Source organism: Corvus hawaiiensis, chromosome 2, assembly GCF_020740725.1.
Source record: "Corvus hawaiiensis isolate bCorHaw1 chromosome 2, bCorHaw1.pri.cur, whole genome shotgun sequence".
Taxonomy (NCBI): domain Eukaryota; kingdom Metazoa; phylum Chordata; class Aves; order Passeriformes; family Corvidae; genus Corvus; species Corvus hawaiiensis.
In genome coordinates, this window is record NC_063214.1 from 98439144 (window position 1) to 98458800 (window position 19657).

At 45.5% G+C, this 19657-nt stretch overlaps 2 protein-coding genes across 3 annotated transcripts in view; one reads left to right on the forward strand and one right to left on the reverse strand.

Annotated features, from left to right (window-relative positions):
* The window catches only part of COL4A2 (collagen type IV alpha 2 chain), a 145821-nt gene extending 136872 nt beyond the window's left edge, over positions 1–8949 (reverse strand). The window contains exons 1-3 of one of the 2 annotated variants that reach the window (XM_048328291.1): positions 8906–8949; positions 8512–8615; positions 8315–8375 (exon numbers count right to left, since the gene is read on the reverse strand). In XM_048328291.1, the coding sequence (XP_048184248.1) occupies positions 8315–8375; positions 8512–8555 (105 nt within the window). In that variant the 5' untranslated portion in view covers positions 8556–8615; positions 8906–8949. Of the gene's footprint in view, positions 1–8314; positions 8376–8511; positions 8797–8905 lie in introns of those variants that run through there. The other variant, XM_048328283.1, reaches the window with a different exon arrangement.
* A 156-nt stretch (positions 8950–9105) lies between these two features.
* The window catches only part of COL4A1 (collagen type IV alpha 1 chain), a 122941-nt gene continuing 112389 nt past the window's right edge, over positions 9106–19657 (forward strand). Inside the window, exon 1 of the mRNA XM_048328302.1 lies at positions 9106–9431. Coding sequence (XP_048184259.1) covers positions 9369–9431 — 63 coding nt within the window. The 5' untranslated portion in view covers positions 9106–9368. The remainder of the gene's footprint in view (positions 9432–19657) is intronic.

The following is a 19657-nucleotide window of genomic DNA, read 5'->3' on the forward strand; positions in this document are numbered from 1 at the left end:
TTTTAACTCAGAGAATTCTGGGAGGCTGACAGAACTCTGTCTATTCTGCTACCAAATGCAGCATGACTGTATGATATGTCAGTTAATAACTCAACAAAATAGTATTAACTTGAATATATTATAGTAAATATTCTTTGAGCATAATTCTGATCTGTAAAGAAGAAAAAGTGAGTAAAGAACCTATGTGTGACTTTGCACAGAGAGTTTAAAAAACATGGCCACACACAAGAACCTCTTGTCATCATCATTAACTTCAGGGAGATACAGTATTTTGCTTTTGTTGTAACCTGTCTTTTGTCCTTGCATGAATAACTTGAATCAGTTATATGATATACAGGATATGACTGTATACAAAGAATAGACTCTAATTTTTTCCACACAGACGTAGCACAAATGACTCTTAAAGAAATCTTTGAAGAAAGAATGATTAATTAATAAACTAGAATCGGTATCAGTTTCATAGGCATGGCAGAAAAAAAGAATTTCAAGGAAGAATTGGAAGAGTAACAAAGAGAAGAGACATTTAAGAAACTATTTATTGATGAGTGGAGCAGAAAGCACACAAGAAAGCAGGGACCAAAAATAGGGAATTTAAAGCTATCAACCATGACTACATCTCCATGTGTGCAATACTGCTGTGAACGTGTTTGTCTGTCTGGCATCATATGACACTGATGGGGGAAGTCATGGCTCTTCAAAAAAACATAAATTCCCACTCAGGCAGCCATCCTGCTGCCCATCTACAACATGATACAAATTCTGTGACCCTCATCATTGAAACACCACTGCCAGACCAAAACATGGCTTTGATGTTGGTGAAAATGAGTAGCCTTGCCTTAGGCAGCCGCCACCTCCTTCATTCAGGATTTCTCATAGTTTTTTAAAAGAGCTGCCTGTCAGCTCCGTGACTGAACATAGAAGGAGTCCTTTCTAAACTACCCAACAGTTCTTCCAGGGTTCAAAGAAATTTTGAATAAAGGAATCAGATGGGCTAGGAGGGTCCCCAAAGTGCTAGCAATTTTTTCAAGGTACGATTATTCTGTTGGATTTTCATATGGAACACCACTCTTACTCAAAGATGGGCTCAGTTGTACACTTACCCAATCAGACATAAATAAGCCATGTCTGCCGGTATGGATATACCTCAAATGAAGTTGTTCTAAATTAGGATTGGAATGTATCTTTTTGAGGAATCTCCTAGGCTGTTTCTGAAGCAGCCCACAGGTAGGGAGTCTGGATTTCCAGGAAGAGGTGGATTCACTTTGCATGCGCTAAGTAATGTGGCAGATGAAATCAATACATCAGATTGATGCCTCATTCCTAGGTCACCTGGGCAGTATGCCTGCCCTATCACATTTTTCCCACTGTGATCCCAGTGTCTACATTTACAGTGGACGTATTAAGCAGGATGGGCCAAGTGATTACTCCACCCTGGCTTCTTTCAGCCTGGAAATCCTGTGTTAATGTAGAAAGTCCTCCTGTTTCAACCAGACAAAACTTTCCAGATGGAATAAAACAGGACACATCTGGGAAAACCTGGATGTGAGATAGCCCAGAGCATTGACACATTTTAACTTAGCACAATAACTCAGGCACCCATGTCAGCAATCTAATTTCACTATGAAACCAATAGAAGTAGTACATAGTACTGTTGGTTTTATTTTCTCTTTCAAAAATTATTGCTTTGCCCACTTTGATGACATCCCTCCATGATATATCCCCTTGCAATCTCACAGAAGTGAAGAGAATCTCATGCACTACTTCAACTGTTTTCTTTCTATATTTCTATATATGGTCTCCTTTTAAAATGACAGTTGTGATCTGTTATTTGCTGTTATTTTTGCAAATGTTATTCAAACTTATTTTCTCTCAATTTTCTTTCTTTGATCTGACAGTTATTTGCTTCTTTGCTGGGATTCTATTGCTCCCACCTAAATATAACTTGGAAAAAATTAATTTTTGTTAGAGGCAGTTTAAAAAATATACTAAGAAGGCACCAATAAAGTAATCAAATGTTACAAAATTACTTAGGGAAAAGTGTGCTTTGGGGAAGACAAAAGGAAAAAAATAAGCATTAGCACAAGATACATTCTCTGAAGAGAAAAAAAAACAAAACCAAGAACTATATTTTTGTTGTAATATATATACAGGGACAGAAAGGGAGAAGAAACCTGTAAACTTGGTTGAACTTCAGGTAGTTAATACTACTTAATTTTATTTAAGCCATGTGAATTCTTAAATCTACAATTCAGAGGAGTTCCAAAGTTATTTGAGGCCTTTAACATCACTATCCAGTGTACGCCAAAGAGTGCTAAAGATAACTGTGCCTGATCGACTCCATCTGGCTGGCTGTCCTTGGACTTCCATTCAGGGACTTCTCTTCCTTAGTTCTTAAAGCCTGCAACCAGCATCCTCTTCTCTTGCCAGAGACACCATTTTTTTCTCTCCCAGTTCTCTGATATCCTAAACATCCTCCTTCTTTTTCTTCCTCTCATTTCTTTTTCTGGTGAGAAACATCCATGTCTCCCTAACAGCCAGCAGCAGCCTGCCAGGCAACACATTCAGTCAAACTCTCAAACTTCTGCTCTTACTCTCTCCCTCTTTCCTGGCCTTTCCTTAATCTCCCTCCAATTTCTTCTTATGTGCAATTTTTTCTCATTCAACACCACTTATGTCCAGCAGCTGTAACTCATTCACATATATATGGATGTCAAAGTCAGCAGCTCTCCCTGTCTCATTACAGACCTGGTCCTACAGACTCTAATAACTCGTAACAGTTTTTTTAATTCAAGATAATAAAACAATAACATTAGCACATTGATCTGTGTAACAAATAGGAGAATATTCAGTGTGACAAACAGGATTACAATATAAAGAATAGGACTGCCAGCAACTCTGGCAATTATCCAGGTGCTGCTGCTTCCCACAGACCCCCACTTTGTCACTTTGCAAACCTATTTGACCAGAGCTGCCAGTGCAAGGAGCAAGCCCAACCCCCCTCCCACCCCCAGCTGCCTGCTTCCAGTCCCATGCCAGCCCAAGTTTCTATGAATACAAGTGATGATCTGACCCAGGATAAAGTTAGTTCTCACCCCTCTTCTCTTTTGGGGTAGTGATTAGTATAAACAAGGAATTTTCCAATTCAGTTCACCACATGACTACAGAAAGACCTGTGCTGGCCACGGGAAGAAAGCAGCATGCGTGGAAAACAGGATAAATATTTTGATAGCAGTGCAGCTCAATTTTTCACGGAAACATGACCAGACTTCCCCATTCACATTCACTGGGGTGTTCCATCTCCTACACAGCCACCACCTTTGGAATTACTAAATCTGGGAAATCAGACCTTGAAGCAAGCCAATTTACTTTTTCAAGATTCTCTGGGAAAACCAGCATGTGGAGGAGATTCAAGCAGCCATGACCAGACCACGTCCGTTAACCGAGATATCTTGAACAACTCTTCAGTATACCTCTATTTTAACACCACAGCCTGCAGTCTACTATAAGAACATGAAGGAGAATGAATTTAGTCCATGCTATAGCTAAAACTTAGGTATCATGCTATGCACACTACAACACAACTTCATAAAAGGAGGGTCATAATGCCACAGGTTTATGTCAACTGATCCCAGTAATATCATTACTGGGCATAAAACATTCGCGGTATCACCACCCTGCTCTGGTTTCAGTAGCACATGGTAATTTTATCATCCATTCAGCACTATGCAGCAGAACAATGTTTGTATCTAAATGAGGCAAAGACAAGCAGCACATGACATTTGAAGTCCTCACTCCTGTCCCTTCTTACAGGGCTGTGGGTCCCCAGCCTGACAGCTCTTGCTCAGGCATGATGTGGAGAGATCAACCATCCACGCAGACTGACGGGCAAGCACTACTCGCCAACTGCAGCTGGAGTGCAGGATTATTGTGTGTCACAACACCTGCTGCAAAAGCCTAGGACTTCCCATTCCTTAACGCAGTATTCCATCTCACCACAAAGATGTGGCCTATCATCACACATCTACATGGAGTGTAAAGTCATAAAGTTGCAGACAGTAGGATTAAAATATAAGTGGGATAGCTTTTGAAAAAATGTAATCAAGGTCCCGCTAGCACATGACCACTGAGCCTTACCCACACTTGTGGCTGACCAATAAATGCAGCCACAAGCCAAGCCTTACCAACCTCAGTTTTCTATATTCAAGCCTGATCCAAAATCTATTCCCATTAATGATAATCTTTCCATTAAACTCACCAAGCCTTGTAATAGGTAAATGCCGCACTCTCCTATACATTATCTCTCATGTCTTTCACATCCTTGTGACAATGATGCAAGAGCAGTGTAATTAAATCCAACATGTTAGTAAGTTCTACTTGTATCAACAACTCAGGTAGATAGCTGCAACCACCTATACAGTGCATAACAACTATTTTTGGATTTAACTATTTTATTTAAACAACAATTTATTTATAAACATGCCTCTGACTTGCAGAAATAAGCTACACAGTCCTCAGATGTAACTGAAGACATTTCACCTGCAGATTAACTTTACCAAAGTACTCTTTGGTATCTACAGCACAGCATTTTTGGTGCCTTTCATACAAAAATAAAGAAGTTGTTGGGTTTGTGTTGGAGGTTGGGGTTGTTCCTTTTGTTTTCTTTCTCTCAGGGAATTTTCTTCCATCTGTTGCTGAGAGACAATAACAACCGGTACTTAAGAGAGACAAAAGAAGTAGCCACGGTTCAGGGGAAGGGTGCTGCTGGCTACTCTCTTAGCTGAGGGGTTTCTCTTGGAGGGTCAGAGACACCGTGAGATTTGGGTTGGGGGGAAGGGGCTAAGCACAGCTCCTAGCTCTCTCTTGCTCTCAGCATTGGAGGAGGACGGTCAAGCTGTTGCTCACTGGGGGGAGAATTTGCTGCTGCCACCGGAGCCCAGCCCTGTACTGCTTCTCCTGCTGTGGGTGAGTCTTTGCTTGTGAGAGCAGCCATTGAACTGGGACCTTATTGGCACCCTGCCTCACTGGAAAGGACCCTTGTCAGCTGTTTGGGTGCCTCAGAGGAAAAGACTGGGATCCTGACTTTTTGAAAGTTTGAAAGACAGGTGTCTGCCAAGGAAGGAGGGAACCTCCCTTGGAATGAAGAATACGACCCCCTGTATTGGTTTTTCTCGGCCTGGTTTTTGGTAGCAGGGGGGCCACAGAGGTGGTTCCTGTGAGAACCTCCTGGAAGTTTCCACCATGTCCAGCAGAGCCAGTCTCTGATGGCTCTGAAAGATGGACATGCTGCTGGCCAAAACTGGGCCAATGAGAGGTTGGTAATGCCTCTGTGATGACATATTTAAGAAGAAAATCGAAACAAAGTCACAAGGTTTTGGCTTCTAGTCAGAGAAGAGGAGGAGGTGAGAACATATGAAGGAAAACAACATGGCGACACCAAGGTCAGTGAAGAAGGAGGGGCAGGAGGTACTCCAGGCGCCGGAGCCAAGATTCCTCTGCAGGCCGTGGTGCAGACCATGGTGAAGCAGGTTGTCCCCCTGCAGCCCATCGGTCTATGGGGGATGCAGAGATCCACCCACAGCCTGTGGGGAAGGTGCTCACACCGGAGCGGGTGGATGCCTGGAGGAGGCTGTGATCCAGTGGAAGACCCGGTGAAGAGAGAGGGCCCCTGCTTCCAGGCTGGAGCAGCCTGTCTTTGGAGGACTGCACCCCGTGGAAAGAGAGCCACGGTGCAGCAGTTTTGGGAGGGCTGTTTGCCCATGGGAGGGACTCATGTTGCAGCAGGTGCGGTGTGGCTGCTGCTCGTGAGAGCAGACTCATGTTGGAGAGGTTTGCAGAGAACTGTCTCCCGTGGGAGGGAGCCCACAGCCTCACAGGGGAAGGACTCCTCACCCAGAGCAGTAGAAGAAGATCGTGGTGACGGACTGACCAAACCCCCATGCCCTGTCTCCCTGTGCTGTCGGTGAGAAGGAGGGAGGGGCTGGGGGGAAAAGGTGTTTTTAAGGGCTTTTTTTATTTCTCATTATCCTCCTCTGAATCTGTTAGCAATAAATTCACTTTGTAAGTTTAAGTTGAGCCTGTTTCACCCTTGAAGTGTTTTCTCCTGGTCCGCATCTCAACTAATGAAGCCCTCGTTAATTTTTTTTCCCCTCTCTTCTCTGCCCAACTGTCGCAGGGGAGGGTGAGCAAGCACCTCTCACGAGTGCCTGGCACTGGGCCAGTGTCATGCCATGCCACCCCCTTCCCTACTAATTATTATAACTTTGAAATTAAGGGGCTTTCAGGCAAAGATGTGGGAAAAGTAAGAGCAGCTCTTTACTACTGTGTGCATGTATAACAAGATAAACAAACAACAACAATGGCAGCAACAACAAACAAAACCAGAAACCCAGGAACAGCCTTCTCTCGGCCACAGGCACCTTCCCCTTCGGTGCAGTTGCGCTCACAGCCGGCAGGGGCGCTGGTGGCTCCCGGCCAGGCAGGTGCGATGGCTCCTCCCGGCTGCAGGGGGCGCTGTGGCGAGAGCGCGGCCGTCTCTCTGCACATGGATGATGGCGGACGCAGCCGGCGGAAGGGATGGGGAAGGGGCTTCCTCTACAAACCCCCAGGGGCAGTCGATCCCGGCGCCCCAACCGATGGCAAAAGGAGCTGTAGCAGGAACCTCGGAAGCAGCAAGCTGGAACGGCAGAAGCGAGCAAAATCCCGGAGTAATAAATGAGATGTATCAGAAGCTCCACAGCTGTAGCAGGAACTGTGGGGTGTGCGGGGCTACAGTGTAGGAAAAAAAAGCCCGAGGTAACAGCAGAAAGCAGCGTGTCTGGGCAGCAGCAGTTGGGCTCCTCTGCAGCAGCTGCCGCACACAGCCAGGGAGGCGCGCCCTCTGGGAAGGAGGAGGGGGTTGGTGTCTTGGGGATGGTTTTTTATGCCGTACTTTTTTGGGTTTTTTTTTGTTTGTTTCTGGGGTGGTCACTTCTTCCCCCCCATACCCTGGCTCTGGGAGTATCATCATGAGTGAGAGCCAGACCGGAGTTTCCAGCAACAGTCGGGGTCAGGGTGAGGGGCAGCTCCTTCCTTCTGGGCGGGCTTTTTGGCTGGCATATGGTGGTGACATGCAGCTGGTGTCTCTGACTAGGGATATTGCTGCTTTGTGGGTTTTGTCTGTTTCTTTTTGTTTCTTTTCCTTTGGCACTGTGACTGGGCTTGCTGGCTAGCTTCTCTCCTTCTCTGCTGTTGGGGAGCCCAGAGCCAGTGTGGGCCACGCCAGGACCCGGGAACACCCCGTTCCCTGCCAGGGGCCATCTCCTCTGCACAGCCCGGACCCAGGGACCAGCCACTGCCGGTGAGATACCCTGGGGAGGGATTCCCCACTTAGCCCTGCTGTTCTCTGCCGCAGTTTCAGGGCATCTTGCTATACTGTAACCCAACACTCAGTGCCTGCCGGGACACCCCACAGTTCCTGCTACAGCTGTGGAGCTTCTGATACATCTCATTTATTACTCCGGGATTTTGCTCGCCTCTTCCGTTCCAGCTTGCTGCTTCCGAGGTTCCTGCTACAGCTCCTTTTGCCATCGGTTGGGGCGCCGGGATCGACTGCCCCTGGGGGTTTGTAGAGGAAGCCCCTTCCCCATCCCTTCCGCCGGCTGCGTCCGCCATCATCCATGTGCAGAGAGACGGCCGCGCTCTCGCCACAGCGCCCCCTGCAGCCGGGAGGAGCCATCGCACCTGCCTGGCCGGGAGCCACCAGCGCCCCTGCCGGCTGTGAGCGCAACTGCACCGAAGGGGAAGGTGCCTGTGGCCGAGAGAAGGCTGTTCCTGGGTTTCTGGTTTTGTTTGTTGTTGCTGCCATTGTTGTTGTTTGTTTATCTTGTTATACATGCACACAGTAGTAAAGAGCTGCTCTTACTTTTCCCACATCTTTGCCTGAAAGCCCCTTAATTTCAAAGTTATAATAATTAGTAGGGAAGGGGATCATATTCTGCATTGCAAGGGAGGTTCCCACCTTCCTTGGCAGACACTTGTCTTTCAAAACAAGACAGTTTGTTTCACTATCACTTTAACAAAGTACCCAATTTGAGCAAAATTAACAGTGGAATATTTCAAACAACCTGACTCTTGAAGCATTATGCTTCTCTGATAAACATCATTTTGTTGAAGGCAGCAATCTGTAAGGTTTGCAGAAATGATTTGTTAGTTGTTTCTTTTAATAGAAAGACAGATAAGCCATCTGGCAAAGAAAATGCAGTTCCTCACTTATTGGTACCAAGGAAACTGCTTTTTCCTCCTCTCCTCAGTAAAAGTCGTAAGACGTTTTACTTACAGCGTCCACTTTGACTGCTGACAGCAAAACTTCTATCAGGATCAGCAGAAGCCCCGTATCCCTGCAGAGAGAGGTGAATAAGGACGATATGGTCTTAAACTAGCGCAAAACAAGCACGTGATAACACTCTGCAGTTAAAGGTGACAATACGACTTTAAAAAGTTATTTCCAAAAGCCTACCGAGCGGAATTACTTACTGACAAAGGAAAATACGTGCACTGGGAAGCTGCGAGATGTCCATTTTCGCTCCTTCCCCGGCCGGGGGCTCGGCTCAGGGCCCCCTCCCGCCGGACGGCCACTCCTGCAAGGCAGAGAAGAGCCCGCTTGTAACGCCGCTCCCCGCGCCGGAGGTCTCCAGGCTCGGCGACGCCGCTGCCGGAGCAGGGAGCGGCCCCACCGGCCGGGCCGTGCCGGGCTCCGATCCGGGGGAAAGAGGGGGCTATCGCGTCGCTCCCGGCGCGGCGCACACAGCGGCGTCCTCCCGGCACGGAGCCACCCGCGGGGGCGCGGACCCCGACGGGCCAGGCAGAGCCAGCGCCCCCGGCCCTTCCCCGCCCCCTTCCGCCGCCCGGCCCCGCGCCCGCTCCGCACCGCTGCGCGCCGCGCTGCCGAGCCGAGCCGTGCCGAGCCGTGCCGAGCCGAGCCGAGCCGTGCCGAGCCGAGCCGTGCCGAGCCGAGCCGAGCCGAGCCGTGCCGAGCCGAGCCGTGCCGTGCCCTCCCGGGCGGCCGCAGCGGCGTGCGGCGAGGAAGCGGCGCGCCTCCCCGCTCCGCCCGCGCCCCCCCGCGGCCCACCACCCACCCGCGGCGGGGAAGAGGAGACGCAGGAACTGCGGCCAGCGGGCGAGGTTGCGCCCTCTTAGGGTCCCCGCCCGGGGGGAAGGAGAGGGGGAGCTGCCACCGCCCATCGAGTCCTTGGAACCCGAGGCATTTGAAGGCGCCGCGGCCGCGACGGAGGGGAGAGACTCGCATGTGGGGCCGGCCCCGCGGAGCCCCACTCTGAGTCGCCGGCACCCCGCCGCCCAGGGACTGACGGCGCGGTGCAGTGCGCGGCAGCATGCGGCTCTGGCTGGGCTTCGGGCTGCTGCTGAGCGCCGAGCTCAGCGCCGTGTCCGCCGCGGTGAGTACGCGGAGGCGGCTCCTTCGGGCTGCGCGATCGGGTGCACACGCGGGACCCTCTCACGGCGAGACGCGGGAGCGGGACGGGACCGGACGGGACGGGGAGCCGGCGTGGGGTGGCTCGGGGCCTCCGCTCTCGGAGCGCTGGGGCAGCCAGGTGGGCTTCGCGCGGATGCCCGGCTGCCCCGCCCCTCCGCGGGGCTGCGCCCGCTCGCCGGCCCTCCGCGGGCGCGGAGCGAGGCGGCCGGCACCGCGCGGGGATGGCAGCGGGGGTCCGGCGGGGACGGGCCCCGCAGCGCTCTCCCTGTCCCACGGCCCGGCACGGAGCGCCGCTGACTGCGGAGGGAATAAAAAGCACGCACCCACCCGGGACTGAAAAGCAGCGAGTTATGTTTCCACGGTAAAAAATAACTTAAAAAAGAAGTGAAAAATAAATAATATTAATATGAATAATAGTTTAGTGTTGGCTGCTTGTATTCAAAGTGCTGTGCACGCTGCCTTTGACCCCGCGCGATGGGCAGTAGCAGCAGGCTGGGGACTGGGAGGGATCCTAATGTTAATGGTTAAAGTTGAATTTTGGCATCTTTCCGGATGGACCTAGACTGTGGCATAGACTAGTAAAATCGAAAGCATGCAAGTAGTCTGAAAGTTTTGCTAAGGGAGCTAATTTTATCACTGTGATAATAGCTACTAGCTGTCCTTAAGTTTAAAGGACTCTCTTTCCTGGCGCTCCTGAAGTATTTGGGCAGTTCCTTCTGTACCTCTAAGTAAAGGGCAGTTGACATAATAATTTGAAATAGGTTATCTTTTTGTGTCTCCTTGTTTCCTTGCATTTGGTTAGGTTGATACTGTATTAGTGAAATTCAGGAGTGCAGAAAACTTGTCAGTAGATTTAGACACATGGGTTTTTGTCATGCTTCCTACCATAAATTTAAGATCTTGTATTAACATTTCAATCAACAATGGAAATATGGGAAAAGGTTACTTTAAGCTTTTCTGCAATTTCAGATGAAATTAAGTCCTATAATGAATTTTGATACCTCTCTGTGACCAATGGGATGCCTTGAATCAACTGAAGTAAGCAATGCACTGAACTACTGATGTCTTGTCTGTTGCTCCTAGGTTGATAACATCAGGCTTACTTTGATTGCAGTAAATCACTCAGTAGTGAATTCTCTTAGGCAATTCACCCATCACTTGGCATTAAGCTGATTAAACTGTATTCCCTTAAGGTCCTAATTAATTTTAATTAATTAGAATATTTTGAAGTAAATTATTTGCATTTAAGTTCTGAATTTGGTATGTCTAGAGATATAAATATGTATCTGTAAGGTACATTCCCACCTTGTGCTGTAAAGTGAAGTCATTGGGTAAACCATGACTTTCAATCAAAGACACAAAACTGTGTAGGGAAGAGGTGCTTATTAAAAGAAGATACAAACTTTAATCAGTTGTACAATTTAAGGTCTTCTGTAGCAACTGTGAAGAGGCTCTGTTCTAGAAGTGTCCTGCATGTACTGGATACATTATTTCATTAAAATCAAGATTTCTTGAAATGTAACCTGGAGCTGTTAATTACATTATGAAACTATTCCCATTATTAACTGTTCTTTGTGGGTTGAGCTGCCTGCAGATTTACAGTTCCTCGTCAGTGCCACCAGGAAACACAAGTATGCAGTGGAAGTTCAGCTCCTTGCAGTTTTGTTGCCTTAGATAAACTTTCAGTTGTAAATGGGTGGCCCTTCAATGAATTCAGTTCTGCTGGCACTGTCCCCAGCTCCACACTGTTGCCTGTCACTAGCAACCACTCAAAAGATGATGGAGATGGCTGTTGGCCTGCACCACACCAGGTGTGGGTGGTGATCAAGGGGCTTCTCTTTGGAGATTCTTGAGCCAGGCTGATGCCTGTGCATGATTGTGGCAGGGTGGTGTGAAGCACTCTACACCTGGGCAGGACCTCTTCTGCTTTTGGAGAGTTGACAGAGCTGACCCCGCTCTCACATGGTCCTCAGATGAACGTGTTCCCACTGTTTACATTTAAAGAGTAGTTGTATTAGCAGAAGTTTGTGTGGTAGAGAAGGTTGTAGCAGTACTCTTTGCAATAGGCTGAATGGAGCAACCACTTTTCTCCAGAAAAAAAAAAAATATGCTGGCTCCTTCCTTCCCCAAAGTAGCTTTTATTGGCTAGTCCTGTTTTGTGGTTTGTTTTTTTTTTTTTTTTACGACAGTTGTGCAGCCACAGTCTTCTTAATTGTCCCATGGCCTTCATCACAGAATTGGTGAGGCTGGTGGGCACCTTGGAGATCATCTCGTCCAACCCCCTGCTCAGAGCAGGGACACCTACAACAGGCTGCTTAAGGCTTAGTCCCACTGAGTTTTAAATGTGTCCAAGGATGGAGACTGCTCAGCCCCTCTAGGCAACCTGTGTCAGCGCTTAGTCACCCTTACAGTAAATGTTTCTTCATATGTGCATTGTGGTTGTTCTGAGGTACCTAACTGAGGCTTGAGACCATGCCTGTGTGCACAAGCAAGTGTGGCAGCAGCTCATGCTCTGCTGGTGGTGGTGATCCTGCAGTCTGTCAGGGCTGACAGAGTGAAAAATTGTTTTTATCTCTGACATATCTGTGATTAAATACATACAAGGAGATTTGGAAGGACTCCTCTGACAGAGGCATTTGACATAGCAAAGCCAGCCAGCTACTGTCATGATCATGTGCCTCAGTACAGAAAGAGGGAGCTTCTCTGTTGCAGCTCTCACTGGTTTTAATGTGGTACTATAAGGTGCATCCAGATGTGACACTGGAAGTTTAGTGTTCTTTATTTTGACCAATTATAATTAAAATATTAGTTATAGCTAATCTGGGCTTTTGTGCTGTTCTGTGTTCTTCTCAGGAGATTAATTTTCAGTTTACAATGAGAGCAGAGTGGAAGACAGGGCAGCAGATTAAGATGTTTCCAGGTCAAGATAAGAGACTGCTCCCATGAGACGGTTACAGGAGAAGCTTGTTTTGATGGATCTCTGCAGGGGTTCTCATTTCTGACACTCTTCAGGCTGCCATTTCCTTTGGAGAAAGTCTATTTCCTAACATTAGTACTGCTCAGTTGAGAGTTGACAATGCCATGGAAATCCTTGTCCTTGCTGCTGCAGTGCTGGTCCTTGTGCTTTGTGCAGTGGAGTGAGATCTTCAGCTGCACTTGAGCCCTGGGTTGAGTCACCTTCCACAGAAATGGACTGGCTGCCATGTAATGTTGGTGGAATGAAGGAGGTCTCCTGGCCACCACTGCTCAGCAGTGGGCTTAGCATTCTCTCCAAGTTCCCAACCCATCCCTGTTTTCTGCTTTTAGTCTTGGTGAAATGGGTGCTGGGACAGAGCTGAGAGCAAGCTCTATGGAGCTAATAGGGAAAGGCATGCCAAAACAGTGATAAAAGCATGCATAAGTTTTTCCACAAGGGCAGTGCTGATTCCACTAGTCCTACTTGAGGTGAGTGTGTGGTGGCAACTGGGGATGCACTGGTGTGAGGCCAGGAGGTTCCTGTCCCTGGGTAAGCCCTGTATGAAGAGTGGTGCCCTGTACGTGGCCAGGCAGAGACAGCTCTGCTGTGTTGCCCTCATGCCTTCCTTGCATCACCTCTCCTGTTTTTACATCATATTTGGGAATGCATTCTGACACATGCAGTTAAAAGCCAAAAGCAAAAAGAATGTAATTGCTTCCAACTAATCTGAACAATTTTTCTATTCTCTTTTCATTATAAATGTGATTTACTGAAAATTGAGATGTATGGGGCACATAAACCAAGAGCAAATAAGAAGAATGACAAGGGCTTTTGGTTTGTGGTTGAACAGAAGTATGACTGAGTCTGAATCACTGGTAGCACTTCACCTGGGTGTGCTTTTCCTAATGAAGTAAGGCAAGGTTGGGCAGCTGCCTTCATGTCAAGGACTGCCACTGTCTTTGATGCTGAAACACCTATTCCTCGAGGCCATCTGACACCCTTGTCCCTGAATGTCCTCAAGGACTTGACAATACCAAGAGCATGTTTAAGAAACCCTGGTAAGTGTTAATTTAGGAGGGAGATACAGTCACTCTGGTTCCAAAAATATGGCCAGAAGGGGAGACCTAAATGATTTCTAATGAGTGAAGATTTTCTCGGGCTAGAAGGCTTCAGGGAAAAACAGTAAGTGGGTTTGGTTGCCCCTGCCAGGCTATGGTGGGGTGTGGGAGTCTGAAGAAGACAAGTGCAGTGCTCCCTTCCTCCTGTTGGAGCAAGATGTCTTGTCAGGAAGAGGTGTAGGATCTGGGGTGGCTGAGGATGCACCAGAGAGGGTCATGAGAGCTTGGGCAGGAGGGTGGCCTTCCAGCCTGTGGTGAGCAGTGCTGGCTGGGGAAGTGGCGGAGTGGTGGGCGTGGGTTCACCTGTTCACCCTCGGCATTGGGGAGTTATTACTCAATATATATACACAGAAAAGTGTGCATATATTGAGCAATATGGGCACTTCTGGGGCAAGAGGACAGGCCTGGTGGCTCCTTGGTCCCAAAGAAATGTTTTTATATCTGTTGTCCTTTCTGCCAACTTCCCCTCTCCCTTTGGCCACTTCTTCTACAGCACCATGGCATGGGGTGCTGGAGGTGGGAGAGAAGGGCAGGCTTTTTTGGAAACACATACCTGCCTGCTGCTAGTTGTGTTGGTGAACACAGTCCCTGAATCTCCTTGAGCAGTCAGTCCTGACTCATCTCCACAGACTTTGCTCCTGGAGTCAGCTGTTGAGTGTCAGCATACGCAAGTGCACTCATGGACTATCATTCCAAGTTGCACAATTTTTGCTTCTGAGTGTTTGTATCAAATGCCTGCAGGACTACTGCAATGTTTCATTGCCACTTGTCCATTTGGTGTTTATAATCCTGGATATCATTAGGTTGTACAATGCCTGAGGTTATGCTGGATGTATATTCTGTCAGTTGCCTTGATTATGTAGAGCAATGTAGGAGAGCTGCTGCAGGCAGCTAAGACTATTGTTTTAAAATGTCAGAAACCACCTTTAGGGATAGGCTTAGGAATATTGTTCTTTTTATAGAACTAGACTAAACAAAGGAAGATTCAACAACCTCTACACGAGAATAAATTGACTTACTTCATCAGTGTTTAAAAGTTGCATAGTATGCCCTCCCCAGAATTTCCGCTGACTTTCCCATCATAAACACTTAACACCTTAACATCTTGCAAGATTTGATCAAAGAGAAGAGTTTGGGAGTGGGCTATGACCTCAATGGAAGAGCAACCTGCGGCTTTAGTGAGTAGTTGAAAGTGTGAAGTACTGCTGCAATGTAATGATGTTTGTGAGAAGATAAATTTTTGATTTCTCTTGGTTGTGACTGGCTGGAATTATTCTTGGTGATTTAATACATCAAAAGAGTATGTGGGATTAACTCTTCAAGAGCATTTATATAGCAGTGTCTTGGACAATGTGTCAGTAAAATACAGAACAAGTTAAAACATTATCAATATGTAATTTCTGCCATTATGCTGTTATAATCTGTGAGTTGCTGTAAAGAAACAGGCGAAGGTATTCTTCATAAAGAGTATAACTAGTGCAAAAAACTAGTCTGTTTTTACCCTCTGGCATGTACAAACAGTTAAAGGATGAAAAAACTGACTGTTTAATCTTCCTTTATCTCTGACATATCCTCTTACAGGAGGAGGAGCTCGAATAAACTTTGTAAATTGAAAAAGAAAAGTACAGTGTATATGTTCAAAAGCACTTCAGCTTCCAGTCGCTTGTACTTCTACTACACTGTTCAGCTCAGGGCTCATTTTTTACCACTCTGATATCTCAAAATATCTCAAATATGTATTTTTTAGGAAACCCCTTAACACTGTGCATGCTTTCATTATATTTCCAATGTGAGCAAAAAACATTGTAAGCCATTAAAAAAACCCCATTTAATGTTATATTAGCTCTTCTTAGGTTAGGTGGTTGTGTGGTGGTGGTAGGAAATACCCCTTTTCACCTCTGATTTGTCAATTTATCAAGCATCTGAAAACTTGTACTTATGGGTTCTGATGAGAATTGTTGTCCTGCTTTTATACCTGTGCTGGGATGTTTCGGTGACATCAGTGCAAGGTGCTGAGGCCTGGGTGCAGACAGCAGGTGCCGTGGGACTCAGCAGCTTGGGAATCTGCTTGGGTGGAAATGAGTCAGCCTAGCCTTGCAAGCAGCAAAAAAGCTCCCTTTTTTTGGCTTGGCTTGCCTTTCAGCCACATAATAAAAAGGACATGTCCAAAAATGAAACGAGGGAAGCCAAAGAAGAGCTGGAAAAGGATAGGTTTCCTTCTTCTTGAATTTTTTTAAATGTTACCTTCATATGTAAAGAATGTTGTTCTCACACATGTTCTGAAATAAACGGCATAAGATTTTCTATGAATGTTCCGACTTAATTTATTAAACGTGTAACTGTGTTTTTAGCAAAGTTATTCAGCTATTTCTGTGGAATTTCTTGTAATCTGAAGGGTTTCTTTGTGTGGACTCAAGAGAATTACTAATCATCCTCTGTTCCCCTCCTTCCCTGTGCTTTTTTTCTCTCTGTGTGCATCCGCTGCCTTCACCTTTACTGCTGCTGGCAGACAGCCTCTTTCTTGCAGGGTCTGAGGAAGGGTGTGCTTCTTCAACAGAACAATGTGAAGGACAAAATACAAAGTGCTATCAAGTGTGTGGAGTAAACAAATTGCAAAGCAATAATTAGGTTTCTTTCATCTTTTTGTGGCTTTCATCTGCTTGTAGCAGTGACAGAGACCACATTTTGACCTGCAGGTTTTTAGGACAGCTGAGACAGAACCAGCAGAAGAAACTATCAGAGTTGTAAAATAGAGTAATTAGTTTAATACACTGAGATTACTAGGAAAAACTAGAATAGTTTAATTAAAAATCAAGTGAGTTTGGTCATTTGCATTCAGAAGAGATGTATTTTTTGAGGGAAGACTGAAGCATGGTACAACCTATGCAATATCTTATCTGTAGATAACCATATGTACCTTATTGAAGAACATTTCAAATGCTATAACTGGGAAACAGAAAGTTTTTAGGTAAAGTCTGTCACCCCCGTGGACATCCCTGCCCAGCTGTTACAGTGGGAGCAGAAGACATATGCTGAAGAGCTTCAGTTTGCAAACTGTGTGCTTCATCTCTGAATTGAGATAAGATGAAAGCCACAAATCAAGTCTAGATGTTGAACTTTCTTGAAAGGTGCCAGAAGTGTGGTGGTGTTCCCTATCATTGCTAGAAAAAAATTATTTGAGGCAAGTAACATTCATCTCCTCTACCACCTTTAAACACCAGTGTCCAGCCTTCTCTCTGCCTGTGTGTGTCTCAGCTGCTGTGAGATTTATAATCTCTCTGGCTACATGGGAGGTCTGAGGTTTCAACCTTTCTTCTAGTCAAGATGCCCTCAATATGTCTTCTGTACATGTGGATGTTGTCTTAACACTGGGGAGTAAACCTGGTAGAGCATTTCTAAATGGTTTAGTGGGAGAAAGAGTTCTAATTCATTAATATAGTCAATAGTCAGTGCCATTTTTACATGAAGATTCTTCCTATAGATAATTCACATGGCAAATTCATAATAAAGTATGTAATCTTTCATGCAAATAATCACTAACTTAGTGGAAAATGTTTTATAAGCTGGTTCTTTTGTAGTAGATGATTTATGGGGTTCTTAGTTTAGTATACAGAAGTCAGAATGAGAGGCTTTTTCTTATTTTTTTTTTTTCCCTCTTTGTCATGACAAATGTTTCAGTTGTAGCTAAGGGATAGAGCAAATTAGCACATTTTCACTGGATAGCTATGTGCTGACTAGATATTTTAAGTCTTTTGGTCTTGTTAGTCCGGTTGTTTATCTAGTGGAAGAAAACTTGTTTTCTAGTCTACTGAAGACTTTTGTTGAAATATTTGTTAATCTAAAAGCATTGAAACAAATCCTAAGATTGTAATGAAACCCAAATAAGGCTGAAAAATTACACTGGTATGGACTGATGGGGCTGTAAAGAATAAGAAGAAAAGTTTAAAGAAAAATTAGTGCATTAATAGTTTGTATTCACAGTGCACATATTAAGGGAAAAATCAGCTACATGAGGGTAGATTCAAGCATTCCAGGAATTTTCATATTGCACTTGAAGCTTGCCCCTTTTATGGCAATGGTAACTCAGTTATCTGCTAGCAGAATAAAAAAAGGATGGGTTTTGACTGCCATAAAGCCAAGATACATGTGCAAGCACTAATTGTGGCCAAAACTCAAAAGACCTTTTTAGCTGTAAATGCCTGTGTGTTTTTAGCTGTTTGTTAGAATAAGCAAGGGAATCTAAAGCTATGTAAATGCTTTTAATGTAACAGCTTTACTTGAGAAAATGATGAGTAGCTTTTTATTGAAATTTTTTTTTTAGCTGAAGTGTATTGACTGGGGCTGTATCTTTGTTAAGAACAGCTGTGTTTTTTGGAATCAGCATGGATATTTTTAGAGAAAAACAGGGAACAGCAAGAGATATAAGTGAAAGTGAGAAGAAAGTAAAAAGCTTAACATTATCCTAGGAAGTCTATTTTCGTCATGTTTGGTTTTTTGTGTTTTTTAAATGGCACAGTGATTCTGAGGAGTCAAGGCTGTGTGACAGTGATTCTGAGGAGTCAAGGCTGCATGACTCATCTCCAGGGGCCAGAGCAGAAAGCAGGGCAAGAAAAAAGGTCAGGAAAAAGGGAAAGAACTAAGTGCTAGAGCCCTGCACTTCGTTTTGCTTAGCTGGACAACAGCTCTGGGAGCTGGCTCTGGCTCCTGGCCACTGCCACCAGTTGTGAGGACCCTCCAGCTGGCAGTCCCAGCCTGGAAGGGGTTGTTTCTGTGATCATTACTGGTAAATATCAGCTGAGAGAAGACTCAGACATGGATTCTGGTGCTGTCAATTCTTACGCAATGTAATTCTTCTGTCTGTGACTTTCTATTACTATTTTAAAACTTACTTCCCAGTATGGACCTTGGTGATCCAGCAAATGTTGTACCAGTGCCTAAAGTCATTGGGTTAAATAATGTCTTGGCTCACGCTCTTGGGAATGCCAAAATAATAGTTCAAATCAGGCAGAAAAGTAGATCCATCTTTCTGGGAACATGCCTTTGAAAATGTGCTCTGATTCACACTGGTCAGACAGAGTGGATGCTGATTTCTGATGCATTTTCCAGGAATTATGTGCTTGGTTGGGACAGAGCTTGTGATTTTAAATGGACTGGATGTGTCATAAGCATGGAAAAGCTTTGAATGTTAGCCCCTGAGATGTGCAGGCTGGCAACTGCTAACCTTGCAGTGATTGTAGCTCATTGCCCTCTGTCCTGTCAGGTGCAGACTCATTTCCTCAAAGCTGCTAATAATTTCAGCTTCCATTTAATTGATTTTTAGAGTAGTCAGAGGGGCTGTGAATGTGGAGAGATTTTTCTTTAGAGTATCAAGGAGACCAAAGAAGACAATGGTGACAGGACAAAGCCAAAAAACTGCACGGGTCAAAAATTAGAAAGATTGTTTTGTGAGAGTGCTTCTGTGTGCTGTCATTATAAGAATCATGTTTTCTTTCTAGTGCCTTCAAATAAAATCTTTAGAGGAGCAAGCCTAGCAAGTGATTGCCTTATACCCATTTGTGTTCCCACAGCCTTTGCGAAGGTAATGTACACACTAAAATATATACCTGCTAAAAGGTGTTTGTTCTAAATGCCTTCCTTGCATTCAAAAGAACTTTCTCATCGATACCACAGAAGCTGCTGGTGCTGGAATTGATTTGGCAATGTGAAAGCCAGAGGAAAAGGTCTGTTTGATCCTCTAGAATACACTACTTTGGATGCTGCCGGGTCTGCAGAAAGTGCAAGTGCGCAGAACACAAGTAGGATATTCTCAAGACCAGCTGACCCTGTTTTAAGGCCTGAGATGGCATCTACATGGTCCCTGTGTAGCTGGCACATGATAGTTTTGGTCCAGAGTTTGTAAATTACCAATACTGTGCACAACTTTAATTACTCTCACAATGTAAGACACATCTGTGCATTGACAGACCTGCATGTCTGGACTCTATTTCAGTGGAAGACTTTTTATTTTTGTTCAATGTCAATACATCAGTATCTTTTATTTTAATAGTGTCCTGTTGGTTACAATTAAATAGTATCAATTTAACTTGCAAAATAGAACAGCATGCAGAACTTAAT